Below are 14,050 nucleotides of genomic sequence, written 5' to 3'. Positions count from 1 at the left end.
GTTTCTTCTCAACCACGAATAATGTAAAAATATATAATACTACACGTATAATAATAATAATAATAATAATAATAATAATAATAATAATAATAATAATAATAATGATAATGATAATGATAATGATAATAATAATAATTTAATCTCCCTTTTCTCATTTATGCTAATGAATGATGAAATGAGCATCTAAAGCTTCTTTAAGCCACATCAGCTCTTTATGCAACAGTTGAGACACCACTAGATGACGTGAATACAGGCAATGTGCATCTCTGTAGGCATAAATAGAAGCCTCAAAGCTGTTAATAACAGATTAAATAATGAAGCAATCTGCAGACTTCACGCATTAATTGATTTGCCTCAATATTACAATCATACGCATTGCACTGAAACTAAAGTTTGTATTTTAAAGGGGATTTGAGTCACAATTCCAGGAGCTGAGTCAGCAGAAGGTGCAGCCTTTCTCTGTCAAATGTATGTGAAATGTTGCGACCTACTAATTAAACCATTCTGTGAGCTCTGTGACACTTATAGTTCTATTTAATTCTGTTCTTTATGGGTGGGAAACAGCCGGATGGCTGCTCCAGGAGGCGCAATCTCTGCAGCGCTTAGGCGGTCACAAGACTTGGACATCGGTGAACAAAAACATCGGCAGGCTGACGGGTCAGCTAGAAGCTTACAGGCCCACAGATTCTTCTCTTCTCTGCACCCAACATCCAACAAGTTGCTCCTTTTGGAAAACTACACTCACGCGCGCCGCCGCGCCACGGTCGTTGTCGTGTATTTCTTTCTCTGTCTTTTTTTTCTTTTCTTTTAATGGAAATTTCAGGGCAGGGGTCTTTTTCAGATCTTCAAACATTATTGTATCTATAAGAGGGTCGTTTTTATTTGAAATCGAATCGTCCCGTTTAACAAAAACTAGTGATGTTTTGTGCGTAAAGGAGTGGCTCATGCCTAAGTGAGCGAGTGCCACTGGAAGAAATTACACCAAAGATGTCAACATTGCTTTACCACCCACTCAAAATCGATTGTATTACCTTCAAGAAGGTGGCTCCTCGTATAAATAGGAACGCATTATTTCAAGAAAGACGGTGGTGAGCACAATCTGTTGGCTTTCTCTCCTATCGGGACCACAGATAACGCCCGGAAGAATTTGCTGAAGACAACTGTGTCCACTCTCCCGGACATAAGCATCTTTAACTCCTAAACTAGTAAGTTTTACGTTCGATTAAATGCATTTGTGCTACCCTTGGATTAAACAAGGAGAAACTAGAAAGATGTGAAAACTGGACTGCTTTCATGTGATTAACTCCACTTTTAGAAGTTACCTGTTACCTCTAACTAGTTTTCTGTTGTTTTTTTTAAGTAATTTTTTTGTATAATGGAAATGGGAAATCGACATGAATGCATATGCATAATTCAGATTGTGCAGCTGTGTTTTTGGTCACTGCAATTAAACAAATAAGGCTTTTTTTTTTAACTGTAACCACTCTATAACAAAACCTATTTGCTCATGTTTTCAGGCAGTAAAGTCATGCAGGTGGAAAGGAAATGGCACATACTGCTCACTATCTTCTTTCTGCTCATCACTTCGGGTCAGTGTATGGACAGCAAGGAGGACAAGCAGAAAGAACAAAGGACCCTGTTGGATCTAATCTTACAGGTTATCAGAGACAGCCAGCAAAAGGAGAACCCCATCTCCAGGCGCTGTAGCAGTGGACTCTTCACTTCAGCACAAGACATGAAGTTCTCCTCCCGGGAAAAGCCTTTCAATGTCCCTAGGCTGGATAACAGTAGACTCTCAGGTAAGCTGATAAGATTTATTTTTAGGTTCTGATGATGAAAGCATAATCCTCATTTTACAGTTGGGGACAGCTGTCACTGTTCTGGTCAGTGCTGTACATCTTATTCAAGGGCTTCATTTAGCTGAATGGAAGCTATTCAAGTTAAGTTGATAAATCTGGTAAATAGAATTCAATGCTACACGTCTGTAAATGCTGTCTGGAAATGTCAGTGTTCAGATCTGCCTGTCCTCAGGTGTCCAGCTAAATTTAAAGTGGTTGCAATAATGAACCTAATGCAGGTATGCTTCATTTGTGCAAGCCTGAGGTTGTATAACAATATTTGGAAGTCATACTTTTTGACCACGTTTCTTCAACATGTGTGTGCCCTTGTGTAACTGATTGTTTGACAGATGGAGATCTGGATAGGTACTGTTAATTAAGGTAGGAGGGGCGTGGTCATGTTAAACTTGTGAATGATTCATTCAGTACGGTTCACTGTGGACTCTTAAACATGAATGATGAGCACCCTACATGCATACAAGTGCTGCAATGCCCTAGAAAGCATCTCCAGGCACATTCATCTCTGTAAGACGCATCTGACAGAACAGATAAAACAGACGAGTTGTGTTGTGTCACGTACGCAGCATTGCATCACTGACAGTGTAACTCAGTGACTTTTTTTTGGTCCTGATGGAATGAAGAGCCTGTATGAGGAGACTATAAACACTGGACTTTATTTATCTGTAGGACAAGCATCTGAATTTTTCCCTAACAAATTACATTTAATAGCATTATTACAAAAAGAGATTTGTCTCAGAGATATCAGAAAGTGTTTGGTGGTGCTTTACCTTCACTGGCTCATGTAAAGCATTACTGTATGTCAGGACTGGAATTCGGGCATTTCAGTAAATCTTTGACTAACACTTTATCTCTTCAGATATCTTAAACCTAAAAAAGAGGGTGTGCTCAAGTTCAAATGTGATAAGAGAAGGAATCCAGAAAATCCTTTTATGCAACAGTTTTTATTGCTTTAACAGTGAGTGGAACAGAGAGCAGTCGAGGGCTGTGCCTCATTGGTATGTGTGGGTGTGGGGGTATATTAGGGCTAAGTTAACATAATGTGTTATTTATCTAAAATGTCACACTCTGTCCAACAACACTATCAATTAGATGATGTTGTAGAGATGTTGCACAGGCATTACACAGCTTAAAGTCTTGGCTCCCTCTTATGCACTTGGAAAAGTACCTTTCTCAGAACACTGACTGGATGGAATTCCTCTTTTGAGGATATCAAAAGCAGCATATTAGCAACTGGTGCGTGCGATGCTACCAAAGATTCATGGTCACGCAAGGATGGATGTTTTGAACACAATGAAGGAGAAACATCTATAAATCCACTAATGTGTGTACCCCACTCACCTCTGTCTGTTCCTCTAAAGCGATGTCATCAGAATGACAGTCAAGAAAGACTTAGGCCTACATAAAGGGACACATTTCTTTTCTAGCTGGCTTTGTCTGTTCATGGAAGAAGAAATAATCTTTGGACTGTCAGCTGAACACTTGTATTTGAATAGTGTTGATGTGCATAAATGCTCGAGAAATGTAGACTCTTTGAAATGAAAACATGACTTTGAGTAATCCAGGCTGCTATTTTCATATTGCTCATTTAGATTTCTGCTTAATGGCGAGGTTGCCTTCTGGATTTCTAAAATTCGTTTTTTGTAATCTTCTCTATGATTTTTAGGGTGGCTAAGTAGTTATCTTCCATATTTATCCCCCTGTTACAGCATTGCAATGTTCCTGGTTTGAGGGCTAATGTTCTGTTTGCCCAGTAACTACTTACTTATTAAGATGAGTATTAAACTCCCATACAATAATCTCTTTAGCCTGTAAGCATGGCCATTGTGTTATCAGACAGCTGTGCATGTTGCCTATGTGGACAATAAATACAGACAAAGGTTCTTGGTGCCCTTATTACTACATAACATGACATGACAATGTGAACTACTGAGAAACATATGATGGTGTAGATCAGTCAGAGAAAAACTACATTTGGTGCTCAACGGAGCAACAGAATCCAGAGTAAACAATGTTCATTTAGGATTCAACAGTTGGCACTCATGTTAATGTGAGATGCCAAACGTGCAGTAAAATAATTTTAATGCAAGGTTAATAATCCTGTAAAGCAACTATGCAGCCTCGCGCAAAGTGGTAATACTCCTGAAACACAATGAGAGATGCAGGAGGGAGACTTTTGACACAGACATTCCCTTAGTTAATGTAATTCATTAATAATTTTGCTCACGTATTGATCGAGAAGCTAACAGCGAGTTTCTTTTCCAGAGGTTTCTCCCAGAGATGCAAACTTATGGAAAGACAAAATCATCGAGCATTTTGGAGGTAAGAAATTCAACATCAAAGACAACATTAGGAGTGCAAGCTTTCTGTCTTGATCGCATTTTTCTGCTGTGCTTTTTAGACATTCCTAGAGTATTTGTTTGTGACATGAGCATTGTCTGTACTTATCCAATGCAACACATGTCTGTAAATTCCTATTTTGGCCCGTGTGAGAAAATAATTTTCATTCCAAGCCAGCATGCAGTATTCTCAGGTCATAGAAAAACTTCATGAACACTGGGACTGCAGTAAGTTAGGAGAGAGCTGCCTGTAGGGCAGCATTGCTGAGAAACAGCACATGGTCTGAAGCTGACAGTATTAAGCCGAAGGCAGTGCTACATTAAGCTGATTATTTGTCTCAGGAACTATGCGTGGAGTTCATTAGTGATGTGAAAATCTGGAAGCTTAAATGTTAGATGTGCTTATAACTGAAGACTGCACATTAAGTCCAGTTAGAACTTTGGAATCTTTAAACCTGTTTTCTCACTTTTACTTTGTTCTTTCCTCTTTCGGTTGCTCACTCACAAACTCCATGTCGACTTCATTTGAATTTTATACCTGCAAATAAGATGAACATTATCATTTTTTGTGATGAGACCTTTTTCTGTTAAGCAGGACCAGTCAAGTTCTCATCGGAATGCAAAACACACTTTCATAGAGTTTATCACAACACAAGGGATTGCTCAACACCAGCATGTATGTATGACCTTTTTTTTATTTCCTGTTATGTTGCTATTTTCCTAATGAGCTCAGTGTCTTTCTCATTGTTTTATTTTGCCTAAAAGTACGTCAAAACCTATATTACAGGTTTATGGTAACAAGACATTTGAACAGATTGTTCCTTTCTTTCGAGTTGGAGTTGTCAAATACGAATATATGAATTTGTTTTATCTATTTCTAATGACAGCTCATCAGTCAAACTTGATCTGACCACACCCACCGAGAAGTTCAGTTTAGGTTATGAGTGCTAAAGGCTATGATTAATAACACTTTCCACCCCAGTTGAAATCAAGCTTTGGAGAAATTTTGATTTGCAGATGAAGCCTCTGTACCAAAGTTGTCAGTCATATATCATGTGACAGGCCAGACCCGGCCTAGGCTCCAGTCTGGCCCACTGGCTGGCTTTGTAAAGAGCAAAAACTGCAGAGACTGAGGGCATCGTTGTTGGTCTTTTTACTGTATTTTGTGCCAGGAAATATTGTGTTGCAAGTCAGAGTATCATATCATGAGAGTTGCTGTCAAATCTGTTAATTTGATCTGAGCCAGAAGTCTGAATCACAGTCAGTTTTATAGCCTTCCAAAAAGAACCCATGGCCTGCAATACAACATTGAATAATGTGTGTGATTTTCAACAATTATGGAGGTTTTTTAAGAAAAGAAGACTGACTGCAAAAGCTGAAATATATTTTTGAAATTGCAGTTATTGCATTTACAGTCATCTGTATTGTAAATGGATTGTTTGTTTAATGTAAAAAAAAAAAAAGTTAACTAAAAGAATGGGAAAAACTGTGGGGTGTTATGAAGTTATTATCTAATAGTTTTCCTTCTGAGTTTAAAGAAGACTTTATGCAGGCTATGAATAAAATGAATTTGACATTTCTGATACGCACAATAATGTCGAGGATTTCTAGTAAAACTAAACAGCTAATTCTAATCCTCCATGGGATTTGAATCATTTAAAACTTTGAATTATTATTTGATTATTTTCTTCTTAAAGAACTTCAGCAATTTGATGAAGTGGTATGAAAGATCTGTTTTTCCTTCTGGGATATTTCTGAGAAGGGAATTATGAAGAAAATGTCGAGCAGACATCATCAGTGATTGCAGACAGTAATGTGGGGTGTTCATTTATCACAGACATTTGTTATTGTTATCTATTCACTGTAGATAGAATAAATTAGAGAGAGAAGCTCCTCCTTTTCCTGACGCATTATGCACCTTTGATAAAGCCAAACAAGCATCAAATTACATCACATAATCAGAATTCTCCCATGGTTAAGGACGTTTATTTAAAGCAAGACAGTGAGAAATGATGGTCAAGTAAGACAACACTGGCAATTGGGTCACGTACAGGATGCTAGACTGGGTTGGCGCAGAGTATTTTTTAATGCACTTCATTTCTCCTGCTAATTTTACAGATGGTGATGCCAGAAAATATGACTGATTTTGTACTTAACGTGCAGGGCTGCTATTTAAAAGGGAATTTAAATTCTCAGTCAGGAATCAGCATGTTGGAACACCCCTCGGTACTGCCTCTTAGGAATATTTCCTCGTATTAACATTTTCTTTTACATTTTGATTGGCTTTATTATATACTGTGTACCCTTTAGTGTTAAGTACAGTACAGGTTATAGCATTGCTATTTCTGACACCATATGAGGGTTTTTTGTTTTTTTTTACTGATTTGGTTAGAAGGAAGGCATTATATTAACATCATCTTTTTCTCCATTGTTTTTACTTTTCAGATTACAAAAGATGTGCAAGATTGCTAACACGATTAGCAATGAGTCCACTCTGCATGCAATCCTAGATATTGCATGTAAGTTAAAATGCTCTTGTTCTTGGGTGGGTTTGGGTTTTTTTTGCTGGCCAAACCTGATTAGTCTTTTTTGTTTGGGCTTTTTTTGTTTGTTTGTTTGTTTGTTTTTGGTCAGCATCTTCTGAAACAAAATAACAATGGTTAATTAAGATAGAAATATTATTTTACATACATTTTAAATGTCTCTGTTGCTCTCGGTCAGTTTAATCGAATGTGAGTCTGATATGCAAGGAATAAAAAAAAGATTTTCACATAATTAGAAACATATCTTAAATTCAGCTGTCAAACATTTCTTTACTTAAGAAGACTGTTTCCTTTGATGACATGCTAAAACATTACCCTGTCAGAACAGGGTTTAAATTTAGTTCTGTTGGTTCAAGCTGCATAAAGAAACCAGTTGTGGAGTGAGAGCGTGAGAAAAAAAGAGAGATTTTATACATTCATTTCTCTGAATTCTTTATGCCAAAAGTTCACATTAGAGCATGTAATTCATGTTGTCAAGCAAATGTATAAAAATGGCACATAGAGACAATAACACTTCACCCAGTGTCTCCTGCATCCAAAACAAAAGAGGTGTAAAATACGCATATATATATATATATATATATATATATATATATATATATATATATATATATATATATATATATATATATATATATATATATATTTTTTTTTTTTTTTTTTTTTTTTTTTCATCTTTATTCCACAAACACCACTGCTTAGTGATGTTTGTGGGAGAAACACTGCTAGTGTACTTAACCACACTAAATCTATTAATGTGAACACTCTCAGGACGGAAGAAGGTCTCTAGCTATCGTCAGTGGAATAATTTATGACGTTGTCGTAGTCATCCCTTTTTAAAATTGATCTTCTATGACAGCGGGTCTAAAGGGTTCACTGCTGTCTAAATCCAACGTCGGTAAATGCACGCATTCAGTTCAGGAAATGCAATTAGATCTAGCCGGAGAGTGATTGATGTTACAGGGTTAATCTTTGCAAGTGGTCATCCTGGTTCATTTGATTTTTTGTGGTGGAGTTGGTGATTATAAAAAAAGAGGCTGACACATCGCCAGGTATTCAGTTTCTCAAGTGAATCAGATAATAAGATCCTGTCTGCGCTGTTCTGATGAAATCTGACAAATGTATCAATTGATGGCTTTAGAAGGCATATTAAGTGATTCATTATGTAGTCATTCTGATCATTTCATAGCAGAGGTGTTATTAGAATTGCATCTTTGGGTGGACATTTTGCTTACTTGGTTGGACAACAACAACAAAGATTTGTATGGAGGTGGGGTGCTGGAGGTGAACATGGAAATACAATTACAGATTTATGAATACAATTATTGTTGTGTTGGAGTATCTGGAGCACTTAGCCTATGGTGAAACTTCTCCTGTTAGCCTTTTATAAAATAATTCTGATATTTTAGTAAGCAACAAATCTACTATAGCTAGCTCAGAGTTGCCTAATCAGTAACCTAAAAAAAGGAAGGTTGCAAAATGTGCAGCCTCAGTTGTGAAACCATTCAATTAATTTAAATTCAGTTTTATTTCCATAGTGACAAATCACAACAACAGGTAAATACCCTACAGTATTACAGAGAAAACAATGACAATGAGATGACCCGCTAGGTGACAGTGGGTGGAAAAACTTCCTTTTAAAACGAAGAGCCCTCCAGCAGAACCAGGGTCAGGGAGCCAGCTGGGGAGGTTTGCGAAAAGAGAAACGAAAAAGGAGAGGATAGAGAGACAGAATAGAACACACACTGTGGGAGAGAGAAGACCCAGTGTAATGGTGTGCAGCAGAGGTGTACAGGTGCTGGTCATAAAATTACAATGTCATGAAAAAGTTATTTTATTTTAGTAATTCCATTCAAAAAGTGAACCTTGTATATTATATTCATTCATTACACACAGACTGATATATTTGAAATGTTTATTTCTTTTAATTTTGATGATTATACCTGACAACTAATGAAAACCCCAAATTCAGTATCTCAGAAAATTAGAATATTGTGAAAAGGTGCAATATTGAAGACACCTGGTGCCACACTCTAATCAGCTAATTAACTCAAAAAATGGTCTCTAAGTCTAGTTCTGCAGGCAACATGATACATAAATCATGGGGAAGACTGCTGACTTGACAGTTGTCCAAAAGACGACCATTGGCACCTTGCACAAGGAGGGCAAGACAAAAAAAGTCATTGCTAAAGAGGCTGGCTGTTCACAGAGCTCTGTGTCCAAGCACATTAATAGAGAAGTGAAAGGAAGGAAAAGATATGGTAGAAAAACTTCACCCTGCAGACATGGGTTTCAGCTGTCGCAGTCCTTGTGTCAAGACACTCTTGAACAAGAGACAACATCAGAAGCATCTCGCCTGGGCTAAAGACAAAAAGGACTGGACTGCTGCTGAGTGCTCCAAAGTTATGTTCTCTGATCAAAGTCAATTTTGCATTTCCTTTGGAAATCAAGGTCCCAGAGTCTGGAGGAAGAGAGGAGAGGCACAGAATCCACATTGCTTGAGGTCCAGTGTAAAGTTTCCACAGTCAGTGATGGTTTAAGGTGCCATGTCATCTGCTGGTGTTGGTCCACTGTGTTTTCTGAGGTCCAAGGTCAACACAGCCGTCTACCAGGAAGTTTTAGAGCACTTCATGCTTCCTGCTGCTGACCAACTTTATGGAGATGCAGATTTCATTTTCCAACAGGACTTGGCACCTGCACACAGTGCCAAAACTACCAGTACCTGGTTTAAGGACCATGGTATCCCTGTTCTTAATTGGCCAGCAAACTCACCTGACCTTAACCCAGTGGTTCTCAAATCCAGGCCTCATGGCCCAGTGTCCTGCAGGTTTTTGATGTGTCCCTGATCCAACACACCTGAATCAAATGGCTGAATTACCTTCTCAGTATGTAGTCAAGTTCTCCAGAGTCCTGCTAATGACTTCTATATTTGACTCAGGTGTGTTGAAGCAGAGACACATCTAAAACCTGCAGGACACTGGGCCACGAGGCCTGGATTTGAGAACCACTGCCTTAACCCCATAGAAAATCTACGGGCCATTGTGAAGAGGAAGATGCGATACACCAGACCCAACAATTCAGAAGCGCTAAAGGCCACTATCAGAGCAACCTGAGCAGTGCCACAGACTGATCGACTCCATGCCACTCCGCATTGCTGCAGTAATCCAGGCAAAAGGAGCCCCACCTAAGTACTGAGTGCTGTACATGCTCATACATTTCATGTTCATACTTTTCAGTTGGCCAAGATTTCTAAAAATTCTTTTTTTTGTATGGGTCTTAAGTAATATTCTAATTTTCTGAGATACTGAACTTGGGGTTTTCATTAGTTGTCAGTTATAATCATCAAAATTAAAAGAAATAAACATTTGAAATATATCAATCTGTGTGTAATGAATGAATATAATATACAAGTTTCACTTTTTGAATGGAATTACTGAAAAAAATCAACTTTTTCATGATATTTCATGATATGTACTGTATCACAGAAAGTCACCCAGCAGTCTGAGCCTATAGCAACAGAACTAAGGGATGCCTCAGGGTCACCTGATCAAGTCCCAAGTATAAGGAAAGCTTTAAGCCTAATCTTACATGTAGAGAGGGTGTCTGTCTCGTGAATCCAAACTGGGAGCTGGTTCCACAGTAGTGGCCTGATAGCTGAAGGCCATACCTGTGAAGTCTCACGTTTTAGCCAGGAAATTCCCGTATTTTACCCCTCTGTCCCGGCGTCATCCCGTATTTTTAGTTTCCCGTATTTTCAGTGTTCAATTTTCAGTTTTTTTGAAGCATTCCTGTGCCACTCCAAACTGAATAGTTACTATCACTAGGTTAGTGCCGACAGCTGGAACAACCCCGTATTAAACAATACGGCACAAAATGGATCTAGGTAATGTGGGTCTAGGAAACGCAATAAAGTTATTAGTTATTTCATAAAGTTTATTTGTAGTTCTAAACATATTTATGGGGGTTTTTTTCTTCACTTTTTGTCTCTCCAAAGATGTTTTTCCTCTCTTCTGCAGCCTCGATTGCAACTACAGTACATCCAAATGAACAATTATGCAAATTAGGTGATGACGTCATATAGTAACCTATTTTCAGGGAAAATTTCCCATATTTTTAAATACGAAACTTGACAGGTATGCTGAAGGCTCTACCTCCCATTCTACTTTTAGAAACTCTCGGAACCACAAACAAGCCTGTAGTCTGAGAGCGAAATTCTCTGTTAGGATAATATGGTATTACAAGGTCTGTAAGACATGACGGGGCCTGATTATTCAAAACTTTGTATGTGAATAGCAGGATATTTAAATTCAATTCCATATTCAGAAGGGAGCCAATCAAGAGAGGTGAATATATGGGTCTCTCGTTACTACAAGATTACTAATATAATGTAGGCTAAGAACTAGAGAAAGAAAATGAACATGAATCAGTGCAACTGGATTGCTGAGAGCAGCAAATTCCAAAAAGGTGTTGTGGTTCACTGAAATGTGCATGCCTTTATTTTTGAGGAAGTTTGGTGAAAAGCAGGTAGAGGAGATCAAACTGTAAATAGAGAATCTGCAATTTTTTCTATTTACTGAAAAACAGCTATAATGGTGATTATTATCATTATTACATTATATTTGGTGGACACGATTTATTTCTTAGTGGGCATCCTGCCTACCCATCAATACACCTTTGTTTCTGAATAAGCTGAGACATAATACTGAGGAATGCTGATAATAGCGGGCCACTAAAGACCCATTTTTAGAAGCTGACAGTACAATTTCCCCCCAGAAATTCAACATCATTATATATTGCTGTGTGGCAGGCAGGTTGCAGACCCAAATGCAGACGAGTGAGAGAAGTGTGAACTGAAGAAGGCAGTTTTAATGCTGAAGACTTGCCAAAAACAGAATTCAAAAGAATACAAAGCAGGAGTCAATGATTCACAGAGAGGAAACAGAGAGCACACAGCATGAGGGAGGACATGGCAGAGGATGAGGAGAGACTGAGACTAATATATATATATACACGGTAATGAGGGAAGAGGAAACAGGTGGCAGCACAGCTAAGACTCAGGAGGTGGGGGCAGGCAAGGGAAGTAGAACTAAATACAAAACACGAGCGACAAGAGACTATCAAAATAAGACAGGAAGTAACTAACAAGGACGTGTTATATAGATGAAGACTTAACAGGAACACATGGAGGCCAAAGATAAACTGAAACCTTTGGAATAAACACAATCATTACACACTGACACAAGACATTAATGGAAGGTGAAACAAAGCTAAGAAACCCCAAGAATACAAACAAGCTGTAACCAAGAACAGATCCCAAGTAACTAAAACCAAGAAGACCAAAGAATATACATAGAAAACACAGAGACAAACCAGACACGGAAACACGATGGAGGTGGGAATAAACAGGGAGGTAATAAACCAAAAGGTAATCTACAACCAAACAAACAAACAAAGGACTTCAGGCACAAAACAAACAAATAAGGAACCAATACCAGGCATTAGGAAATAATAACACTCATGAGTGCCAGGAAATCCAAACACTCAACAGAAAACCATGAACATAAATCACTTCTCAGAACCAAAAACAAACCACAAAACTCAAAACCCCGGGTCCAAGACCATGACATAGATACATCAAAATCACCTTTTTAAATACTTAACACGCAGCGCTCACATGTCTTACAAAAAAGAGAAGAGGATGCCTAAACTGACAGTGCATCATTCTTATGTAGTTTTCATATTTTGCTTTTTATTCCAGGTTCCAGAATAATGGAAGAGAGATCAATGTGTTGCCAAGGAAGTGCCTTCAAATCCACAGCAGTCATAAGAACATGGTTGTGTTTATAGTGTTTCTACTTTTGTTCTTCTTGCTGTCATTGATGGACATTGTTGGTTGTTTTTGAATGGATTCGAATTTTATTTTAATGTACCTGTATATACCATATATTTGTAAAGAAATATTAATTTAATATTAAATGCACCTATTTATTGAGAAGGTATGTATATAATTCACAGTCATACAAATTTTTTTTATTTTGGTTATAACAGTTATGGATGGAGAAGAAGCCCCCCCCCCCCCCCCCCTTCTGAATGTATGATTTCCACTATTATACTGATATTATGCTCTGTCATTGTCTTCATTACATTTTATTTGGCACTTGAGTGGTGGCTGACAATGAGAATATATGGAATAACAACAATGATAATGCACTGCAGTACAGTACAATAAAGAATATTGAAGCACAGCATGTTGCTATCATTGAACAGGAGGGGAAACTAGTGGAAAGCAGTCTGATGAGTGAGCCTACAAGTGAAGCTCAGGGGTGGGGATTACTCAGTTAACAAAATGCAAACCATCATTTACTCAGTGTCTCCACTTTGAAGAGAAAACACTGTCCACTGCTTAGTGTCATTAACATTTCTTTTTTTTAGTTTTCAGCACCTCTCTAACATTGTTTCTGAACAGGGACAACCACTGCTAAACTCTCTAGCTCTCTCTATGTAACAGGAGTTCATTGCAAAATATTTGGCATATCCTTCTGCCTGTCTCTGGCAATCACACACTCAATCATAGCTGTCAGATCTCTCAGACTCAAAAGGGATGTTGAGCAATTCAAGCTCAAAAGAACCAACTTTGGAAAAGATCAGCAAAACATTGCTGAACTCCTTAAGTAGTCACATGTGCAAGACATTTTTTTCAGTATTTGTAGCTGATTATAGGGATAATCTAAATGAATTACACGATGCCTGTGTAGGTTTTGAAAACATCTGTGTGCCGTGCGGGCTTGACAAATTGTCTTTGGCAAGTGTTTCTTGCAGTTTACAAGTGCAGTCATTGGGAGGAGGGTTGGATGGTGGTGGTGGTTGGGGGGCGGGGGGTGACTATTTGAAGCAAATGTGTTCACAATAATCAAAATTCAGCAAACGTACGTTGTGTTCGAGCCTAAGGCCACCTGTTATATGAGTTAACAGGGTGAAATGAGCATAGTGTCCAACTTGTCCGACTTCATGCCAGAAAAAAAGGATTTTTTCTTGCAAAAGAAGGCTTTATAAATGAAAAGTAGCAAATGCCGTTTAGTGGCTGATCTGAGCTGCTATTTAATTGACCTCCGATTGAGCACTGTGAATTTCTGGAGGGGAGTTAACTTGGCTACAGTTACAGTAACAGAGTGCTCTGGAGTCCTAACAAAATAAAAAGCTCAAAAATGGCTCCTTTTTTTTTTCATGCTTTATCATCTCGTACACATATTTGTGCTTTGGGAATAGTGACAGTGATTGTTGTTTTTATTTGGGTAGTGAAATAAATGATCCA

The 14,050-nt window shown here is 38.1% G+C and overlaps 1 protein-coding gene across 1 annotated transcript; it reads left to right on the top strand.

The window, feature by feature from the left end:
- Positions 1-235: 235 nt before the first annotated feature.
- alkal1 (ALK and LTK ligand 1) lies at positions 236-12,983 on the top strand. The gene is made up of 6 exons (XM_030727572.1): positions 236-1,205; positions 1,518-1,799; positions 4,122-4,178; positions 4,791-4,871; positions 6,641-6,714; positions 12,497-12,983. The coding sequence occupies exons 2-5, from the start codon at positions 1,529-1,531 to the stop codon at positions 6,703-6,705; spliced, it is 474 nt and encodes a 157-aa protein (XP_030583432.1). The 5' UTR covers positions 236-1,205; positions 1,518-1,528; the 3' UTR covers positions 6,706-6,714; positions 12,497-12,983.
- Positions 12,984-14,050: the final 1,067 nt, after the last annotated feature.

Source organism: Archocentrus centrarchus, chromosome 4 (assembly GCF_007364275.1).
Source record: "Archocentrus centrarchus isolate MPI-CPG fArcCen1 chromosome 4, fArcCen1, whole genome shotgun sequence".
NCBI lineage: Eukaryota > Metazoa > Chordata > Actinopteri > Cichliformes > Cichlidae > Archocentrus > Archocentrus centrarchus.
The sequence above is the reverse complement of the archived record's forward strand: the minus strand, read 5'-3'. Positions and strand labels throughout refer to the sequence as shown.